At 65.7% G+C, this 8,684-nt stretch overlaps 1 protein-coding gene across 1 annotated transcript in view; it reads left to right on the top strand.

The window, feature by feature from the left end:
• URB1 (URB1 ribosome biogenesis 1 homolog (S. cerevisiae)) overlaps nucleotides 1-8,215 on the top strand; it is a gene marked incomplete at its 5' end in the record, with an annotated part of 17,974 nt that extends 9,759 nt beyond the window's left edge. The window contains 9 exon segments of the mRNA XM_023749121.1: nucleotides 1,635-1,795; nucleotides 2,154-2,265; nucleotides 2,872-2,978; nucleotides 3,328-3,471; nucleotides 3,834-3,943; nucleotides 4,521-4,706; nucleotides 5,565-5,806; nucleotides 6,153-6,731; nucleotides 7,546-8,215. Coding sequence (XP_023604889.1) covers nucleotides 1,635-1,795; nucleotides 2,154-2,265; nucleotides 2,872-2,978; nucleotides 3,328-3,471; nucleotides 3,834-3,943; nucleotides 4,521-4,706; nucleotides 5,565-5,806; nucleotides 6,153-6,731; nucleotides 7,546-7,727 — 1,823 coding nt within the window.
• Between the last annotated feature and the right edge of the window lie 469 nt (nucleotides 8,216-8,684).

Raw genomic sequence — 8,684 nt, 5'->3', positions numbered from 1 at the left:
AGGAAGCAGGTGTCGGGGAGGGAAGCACGGCAGGGAAGGCGAAGCTGGACAGACAGACGCCCGCCCAGCACCGTGGCCAGGCTGGCGAGGCTCGCGGCCGAGTGGAGTCCTGGCCTTTTCCTCACGTGAAGAACGTGCCGCTCCTTCGGCAGTCGCCCTGGTGAAGAAGGCCGCGTGGGCCGCGTACAAACAAGTGTTCACTGAAGCGAGGCGCGTGGACACCCACGGGTCGCGCGTGTGTGTGTGTGTGTGTGTGTGGCCAGCGTCTGGGTGGACGCACCGCTGGACCCGGGGCGGGACGTGCTCTCAGCCCCTGGGCTTCCTGAGCGTCCCTCCCAGCGGAGCCCCGCTCCCGGGAGCTGAGCCCGCATCAGCCCCGTCTTCCCATCGCGTGCGGGGCTCGGCAGGGCCGCGTGCAGCGGGGCCCTTCCCCGGCACCTGCCCACTCCCGCCGGGCCGCCCGTTGCCACCGGGTCCGGTGCAGCCCGAACGACTGCGACTCGACGTCAGGTGGACGGTTAGTGTTTGTGTGTCTCCGTCTTCAGAGGAACAGTCACAGCCGCACCCGCCTCCGCGAAGGCAGGAGCCGCTTTCTCATCGCTCCCGGCGGCTGTGCCGCGCAGCGGGCTGTGGGCTGGCAGGGACCGAGGCTTTCCCACAGCCAGCGCTGCCCCGCAGAGCTGGCTGAACCTTCAGCTTCGTTCACACACGTCAGGCCAGAGCGGGCTGCGCGGTCCCAGCCTCGCCGCCAGCCCCGGCGCACAGGTGCCTGCACCCCCCGCGGTGAGCCTGCCACCAGGCCGCCCCCAGAAGACTGAGCGGCGTGAGGAGAGGTCTTCCCGCCGCACCGTGCAAAAGCCACAAAGCGGTGCTGCTGATTGGATCCGGAGCGCCGGGATCTGAGGATCCGGGGATCGGTGACCAGGGCCTGGAGCAGCGCCGTCACTGCTGCGCAGCGGCCTGTGGACTCAGCAGCCCAGGGCCTTGCTCCAGAACGACAGGGAAGAGCACAGAGCACAGCACGGCCTTCCTCCCGACACGTGGGGACCCGCTGTCTCGGGAAGGTCATGACCACTGAAGTGCCCGCCCGCTGGCAGTGAGCGAGCGAGTGTCAATCCCAGAGGGACCCACCCGCTGTGCTAGCCGACAGGTCACACGTGCGCCTGGAGCACCTCTCCCCCGGGCGCTGCATTTACTCCCGTCCATGCCTCGCAGGCTCTGGGGCTGCTTCCCTCCCGTCGGGAAGAGGCCTGGTTAACCGTGACCTCCTGCTGGAGCCCAGGGGTCTGAGTGCCCTTCGTCCTTCACTTCTCACCTGCCCGCGGCGCTGGAGTGGTTTCCTGTGGGCAGAGGCACTGGGTTCTGCTTGTTTATCTGATCTCACCACCTCTGCCTCTTAATTGGAATGTATATGTCACTTCCATTTAATGTGATTGTTGATACAACTGTATTTTCCTGGGCTTTTAGCTACAGTGTGTGTTGCTTTAGGGTTTATGCTACTAATCAATTTATGGCAGTTTCTAGCACACGTACCTGACGTTGGTGGGCAGCAAAGAACATTTAATTCACGTGTCACACAGCATCGTGGAATCGTGTGCACGCGTGTGTAATTCATGCTGTTCCACTTCCCGTAGAGCTTGTGGTGGATTGCCGAAAGTTTGTGGATTCGAACGCTCTGGGCCTGACCGCCGCGGCCCTCAGCAGCTATGACCCCCAGATGCGAGCCGCCGCCTACTCCGTGCTGGCGGCCTACTACTCGCACGTGGAGGGGGCCCGGTTCCGAGAGCAGCCCCAGGTGAGTGACCGAGGCTGCGCTCCGCCTGGTCTGCAGGCTGAGTTGCCGGGGGACCTCTGTCCCTCCTGCGGGGCCTGCGGGCAGCTGGACGGGTCGCCCCTTACACACACTCCCGTGTCGTGGACGGGCAAAGCGGCTCGGTTTCCTCTGGCTCTTCCTTTGGTTTAAACTCGGTGTGTAAGGCGGCTGTTGTCCAGCCACGGTGCCCGGGGGCAGGACAGGAGCAGGTTGGATGGTCAGGCCTGGAGCCAGGGCTCTCTCTGCCCTCGGCCAAGCAGGCACCCGCAGGGCTGTGCTTGAGGCTGCGCAGGGCCAGGCTGGCTCCGGGTCCGCAGATGCTCTCTCCTCCTGCTTCCAGGTGCTCTACCTGCTGGATGTCGTGCGGAACGGGATCCGCACTCAGAACATGAGGCTCACCTTCACCTTGGCGCTCTTCGTGGCCAAAGCAGCCCTGCAGATTCTGAAGCCAGGTACCAGGGGTGAGGGTGAGGCAGGATGGGAACGTGGAGGCTGAGCAGGGTCCGCCACGAGGGAGGGACGACGGCCAGGGATCCCCCGGGGCCTCGGGCCGACAGGAGAGCTGGTGGCTGCGAGGAGGCGCTGTAGGGCCCCTGTGGGACCAAATCCAGGAAGACTGAGTGAGAGGCCGGTGCAGGGTGCCCAGGTCAGACCTGCGGTCACGGGGTCGCTGAAGGCGGAGTCTGACCCGAGGGTGGGAAGCGGCAGGGGAGGAGGTGTCTGCCCACGTCACCTGCTGCCTTCTGGACCAGTGGCCCTGGGCGTCTGGCCTCGTTACTGGGAGCCGGTGGTGGGTGCTGGCCCTGCACGGTCTGTGGGACCTGGTCCACTCCGCCCAGGCTGGTTGGCATTTCTGCAGGAACAATGACAGGGCCGGGGTGGGGGATGAGGTCCCTGCAGTGGTTTCTGAGCCCCAAGAAGCTTGTGTGCAGTGTAGATCCAGCGTCTGGCTGCACTCCGTGCTCGAGAGCCAGTAGCCGGGATGCGAGGGCAGCGCCCGCAGGCGGGGTCCGTGTCTGCCCGCGGGCCCGGTGTGAGCGCCCCTCTGCCCTGTCCAGAGGAGCACATGTACCTGAAGATCAACAAGTTCCTGCTGTCGCACGAGGACCTGAACATGAGCAAGGTCCCCGGCTTCTTCCAGTTCTTCTACAGCTCGGACTTCCAGGTGAGCCCGCGGCCCCGCACGGCGTCCCAGCCTGTGGCCGCGACGCGCAGGCTGTGCCGTGTGAGCAGGCCGGGCCGGCGCTCGGTCCCGCGGGCTGCGTGGGGGAGTGGGCATCGTCCATGGCTCATCTCTCGCAGCCTCAGTCTGCGCTTGGTGGCGCTCTCGTCACTGTCTCTTCCTGTGTCTCGGGGTCAAGGTCACGCGCGTTCATAGGGCCGCTGCCCCTGTCCTCCGAGTGGAAGGTGATGGGAGGGTTTCAGTCAGAAGCGGGGGGCCGGCTGCCCGGGGGCCCCACGTGAAGCGGAGGTGCAGCCGGCTCTGACGGGCGGGCGTTTGTCTCCGGCCGCAGCACAGCACCGAGCGGGAGTGGCTGTTCGGGCTCCTGCGGCAGGGCATGCGCGACAAGCACTGCTACGAGCTGTACGCCCGGCGCGGCGTCTTCCACGTGGTGCTCTCCTTCTTCAGCAGCCCGCTGTGCGACCCCGCCGCCCAGGTGGGTGCCCGTCCAGCCCTGCATCTGCCCCCAGTCCCTGCGCCCACCCCCCGTCCATGTGCCCTGGAAGGCCGAGGCTCTTTCTCTGGTTTTCCCTGGAAGGAAGCCATGTAACTCCTCACCCCGATGGGCATGGCCTCACCCCGACTCGCAGGAGGGTCGCAGTGGGTGTGGCTGCGTGGTGGGGGCGGGGGTGCAGGTCGACATTCAAGCTGCTCAGTGATCCTGAGCCTCGAGCTGCTGGGAGTTAGAAACAAGTCACCCGCAAGGAGGAGGAGCTGAGGCTGCGGCCCGGAGCCCCGGGTCCGCGTGGCCCCGAAGCTGCGGCCGTCAGCACTGGCGGGCTTCGTCCTGGGTTTCAGGGCTGGGTTCTGGAGATCCTGCAGAACGCCGCCCGCGACGCCAGGGCCGCCTATGAGCTCCTGCGGGACTACAGCCTCCTGACCTGGGTCCTGCACGCGCTGGAGGGCAGGTGAGCCCCGTGTGGGCGGGTTCTGGGAGGCCCCTGTCCTTGTCGTGCGGACGGCCGCCGCTCTGCATCCTCACGTGGGAGAGGGAGCGAGCTCTGGAGTCTCTCCTGTCACAGGGCACTAATCCCACTGCGGGCCCCACCCGCCTGACCTCACCTGAGCCCAGCGACAGCGACAGCCACGTGGGGTCAGGGTTTCCACAGGAACGGGGGAGGGGCGCAGTCAGTCCAGAGCTGATCTACTTCCTCACCGTCTCCTAATTGGAGGATGGCATCCCGTCCCAGACTGCACTTCTGCGAGGGACTTCCCCAGCTCACCTTGCTCTCATAGACTAGCCAGGGCGGCCAGGCCTGGTGCGTTCTCAGGAGCATTTTGTCATCTCTGAAGGAGTGCGTCTTGGCACTGGCTGGCAGACACTGCCTGGGGCGGCCGCGTGGCTGTTGGCTGTTGGCTGTTGGAAAGGGAGTTCTCAGGAAGCCAGCAGCAGGAGGGACTGCCGCCACCTCGTCCTCCGCCCCGGGGTCCGCCCCCTCGCAGGCGCCGGTGGGAGGGGGTGTGACTGAGCGGCTGTTCGTCCAGGTTCCTGGAGACGCAGCTGCTGTCCAGCATCATCGACCTGCTGCACACGCTGTGGGTGACCACCCTGGGGGGCAGAGGGGTGGAGGCGGACAGCACGCCCGGAACCCAGAAGCCCCCGAAGCTGCTGGCCCTGCACCTGGTCAACGAGTTCCTGTACGTCCTGCTCGCGCTGGCGAAGCACCTGAGGTACGCCCGCCACCCGCCTCCCTGGGGCCGAGGGTGACGCCAGGAAATCCCTGTCGTCGCTGTTTCCTCTCCCACGTCAGCCTCGCGGGTTCCTCGCGGGCTCCTCGCGGGCCTGGGAACTAAAGCCTGCTGGGCAGGTCCCTGGGCAGGAGCCCGTCCACTGACATCTGAGTCCAGCGTCGGGGGTCGTGTTGAAGAAAGGATGTGTCTCCATGACCTTGACCTAAGAAAGTGCCGGTCTTCCCCGACCTGCCTCCGCCGCCCGCTGCCCAGGCTCCTTGTCCATGCACCTCCTTGGGAGCGTCAGCATTTCTCACACACACACACACACACACACACACACACACACACGGGCCCGGGAGAGCTCCGTCCGCGGGTCCTGGGCGGGACATCGCTCTGCACTCGCGCCCTGAGCTGGGACAGGTGTGCTGGTTGGGCCCAGAAGGTCGGCAGCAAGGCGGCTGTGGCCTCAGCACCGAGACTTCCTGGTCAGGAGCAGGCCTTCCATTTGTGTCTGAACCACGTGAGGCAGTGCAGGCCGCACGCCTTTGCCTGGGGCCGGAGGGCACACTGGTCTCCGAGGGCAGTGAGCGTGCCCGGGGGACACCGGACCCTCGGGCTCTCTGCCCAGCTGTCCATCAGCCTTGGTTTCCGGAGACTTTCCGGCCCTTTCTGCCCCCCTCCCCCAACCCAGCACCCCAACTCTCTCTTTCCTGACGCCCTGGGCGCGGTCTTCGTGACGGGTTGTAAGGGAGCAGCTGGTGGGTGGCCTGTGAGCACCTGGCTCTGGGCGGTGACCGGCCACTGTCCGGGCCGCAGGACGAGGCAGCCGTGCTCAGCGCGTCCTTCTCCCCGCAGGCCCGCCCTGGCCTCCGCGCCACTGACCAGCTTCTTTGGGGCCCTCGACTCGGTGCTGCGGTACCGGGCCTCCGTGCTGCGGGCCTTCCAGGACCTGGGCCGCTTCACCGTGAACGAGACGGCGCTGTCCACCGCGGAGGCGCTCCTCCTGCTGCACCAGTGGAGCCTCGTCGAGCGGGACGGCGAGCTGCAGGGGGCGCTGCTGGCCGCCGCGGAGAGGCTCCGCGCCCGGGACCTGCTGAGTGCGTGCGACCCTGTGGTCTTCTCCCCACCTCTCACCCCACCCCCCTCCCCCAACCCTCTCCCCACCCCAGCAGCCCCGTCCTCCCCTCTCTGAGCAGCCTTTCCTTAGCGGGTGAGGCGTAGAGAGCGGGTCCGCGTGGACGCCTAGAGGGGGCGCAGGGTTTTGGGTCGGCTCTGCCCCACCAGGGAGCCCCCGACTACAGCAGCGGCACCAACCCCAGTCCAGGGCCAGGGCTCGCTGTGCCCGGGCAGCGTGGCCTCTGAGCTGCCCCTCTGCCCGCCCCTCCACTGCACCCACCCTGGTCTGCAGGGGACACAGTCCCACCCGTCCTCTCTCTCTCACAGAAACGCTCAAGGACAGCAACAAGCCCGCGGCGTCTGCCCGAGCCCGAGGCCCTCGGGGCCGGAGGAGGAGGCCTGGGGAGGCGGAGGAGGCGGCCAGCCCCGAGCTGCAGCCGTCCAGCTTGGAGACCTGCAGGGGCCTCCTGAGGTCCATACTGACCCACTGGGGGCCCGTGTTCCCCGGCCCTGCGCCCACTCAGGGGCCCTCGGACCCAGCCGTCCCCCACAGCGAGGCCGTAGGCCCCATGTGCACCGTCGCTGCCCTGGTGGTCAGCTGGGTGCTGCGCACGGCGACCGAGCACCCACTCAGCGGGCCTGAGGCTGCGGGCCTCCTGCACTGGCTTCGGAGCCACGTGGTGCGGCAGCCGGAGGTCGTGGCCCGGCTCCTCGGGGACAGTGCGGTGAGGAGCGGCCTGTTCAGGCTGTACAGCCGGCTCTGCACAGAGGGGCTGGCGGGGCCCGAGCTCAACGCGGTGATGCTGCCCCTGGCGGCGGCCCTGAGCCCCTCAGGGACCCCCCTCCCCCCGGCTGTGGAGACCCTCCGCCTGGCTTCCCTGGACGACAAGGAGGAAGCCACGCGAGGTGATTATGGGGGTGCCGTGGGCGGGTGGGGGGTGGGGAGCAGCTCTGCACAGGCTGGGGGACTGTGGGCCTGACCGTGAGGGGGGCCGGGCCTTTGCCTGCGAGAAAGCCTTTAGTGACTCTCATCTCACAGTGGGGGGTGCTCGCCCAGACCTCCAATCCCCCCAGGACGGCCCCTCCCTGCAGGCCAGGGGCTTCCCCAAGTGTCCGCCGTTTCCCAACCAGAGTTACATTCCACATTGTGGCCGTGTGCATGTGTATGTGTGTGTGAGTGTGTGTGCGCACGAGTGTGTGTGTGTGCACTCGCATATACATGTATGCACACAAGTACGGATACCCACAGTTGCCATGTTTGGCGTTTGGCAGCTGCCTAGGAAAGGTTTGCGTGTGCGAGTGAGTGAATAGAGGCGCTGAGACCTGAAGGAGGGCACGCGGGGCCCCTTCCCAGGACACAGGGAGCAGGGAAGGGTGGGCAGCCCGCAGGTGGGCTCACCTGGGAGTGGGTGACTGTCCTCATCCAGCCGCAGTTGGGGACTGAGTCTCTGCTTGTCCGGGGGGCAGGGGCGGGGGTCAGACCAAGAGGAGGCTGGCCTATAGCAGCGTTTCCTGCATCACCAGATAAGACAGGTTCCTCAGGGAGCAGAAGCGATGAACCAGAAGTTACTCGAAGGCAGATGCATTCGTTTTATACACTTGCCCACTCGGTGGCCACAAGAGTGAGCCCGGTTCATCGCATGTCCGTCCCACGAGGGGTGGGTGACGGGCTGTCTGGCTGAGTAGATCGCATCCTGATGGCCCTGTGTCCTCCCCGCAGCCTCCGCTGCCTTCCTGCTGTCCCTGTACATCCAGGACGTCTGGCTGGGGGCCCAGCGGCCAGACACCCTCCTCGCCCACGTCCAGATGGTCCGAGAGGCTGCGGAGGACGCACCAGGCAGTGACCAGGAGGCCATCGTCGGGCTCTGCGAGGACATCGCCGCCCTGGCCCCGGACACGTGACGCCCTCGCGGGCTCTAGGAGTCCAGGGGTGTGTGTAGTGACCGGGGTCCTGGAGGAAAAGCTCACTTTATTTATTCGACCAGTAAACAGAGTGGCGGGCCTGTGTGAGGCGGTCAGCGTGACGGGGCCGTGGGCTCCCTCGGGGCCAGGGGGCCGCACAGTGATCAGTGGGCCGGCCCTTTTCTCGTTCCTCGTTCTTAGAGGAAACTCCTCCAAGTGAGTGGCACTGAGCACGCGAGGGCTCCCGCGTAAAGTTAAGCTAAACGGCCACAAATGTGTCCCAAAGCGCACGAGCGGAGGTGCCTAAGGTGGTCTCTGTAGGAGTCGGGGCAGAGCTCCGTGTAACTGTCAGGTCAGCTCCTGCCGCAGCTTCTGTTTCCTGAAATCCGGGGGGCTGCTCAGAACCTCGCAGGGTGCAATCGCCCGACCTCGGCTTAGGGAAGGCAGCCTGTGTTTTTAACTTGATAATAAATGTCTATTTTTGTTAAGTTTTTGCGTTTTGCTTAATTGATGTTAAAAGCTATTTTTATTCCACAGAGACCTGCATGTTTGCGGTCAGGGTTTGACTTTTAAGATCCCTCGTTAATTGGTGTCATCGTTGACACATGTGGAATGTGGATGAGGCAGTTTCCCGTGTAGAAGTTTAGCCTGTCCCTGAGAGCTCTGCGTGCCCGCACCCCGCACGCCAGGGCTCCCGGCTTCGTCACTGTCCGCCGTGGCCTCCCTGCCTGTCCCCCGGGAGGTGGCTGCTTGCTCGCCCGTGTGACGCCCCCACGAGAGTTCAGCTTCAGTGTCTGCTCTTGTTCCCGCCCCCAGGGTCCCCGAGTCTCTCCTGCTTTTCTTCATAACAAGGTTTTAACCCAGACCAGAACCTGCTGGTCTGCACAGTTCCCCTCAACCACAAAGCTGCCTCCCTCTCCTGTCCCCCCAAACCCCGGCAGCAGTGTCCTCACCTGC

Source organism: Myotis lucifugus, unplaced genomic scaffold (genome assembly GCF_000147115.1).
Source record: "Myotis lucifugus unplaced genomic scaffold, Myoluc2.0 scaffold_2984, whole genome shotgun sequence".
NCBI lineage: Eukaryota > Metazoa > Chordata > Mammalia > Chiroptera > Vespertilionidae > Myotis > Myotis lucifugus.
Note: the sequence above shows the minus strand (reverse complement) of the source record. Positions and strands in the feature narration are given on the sequence as shown.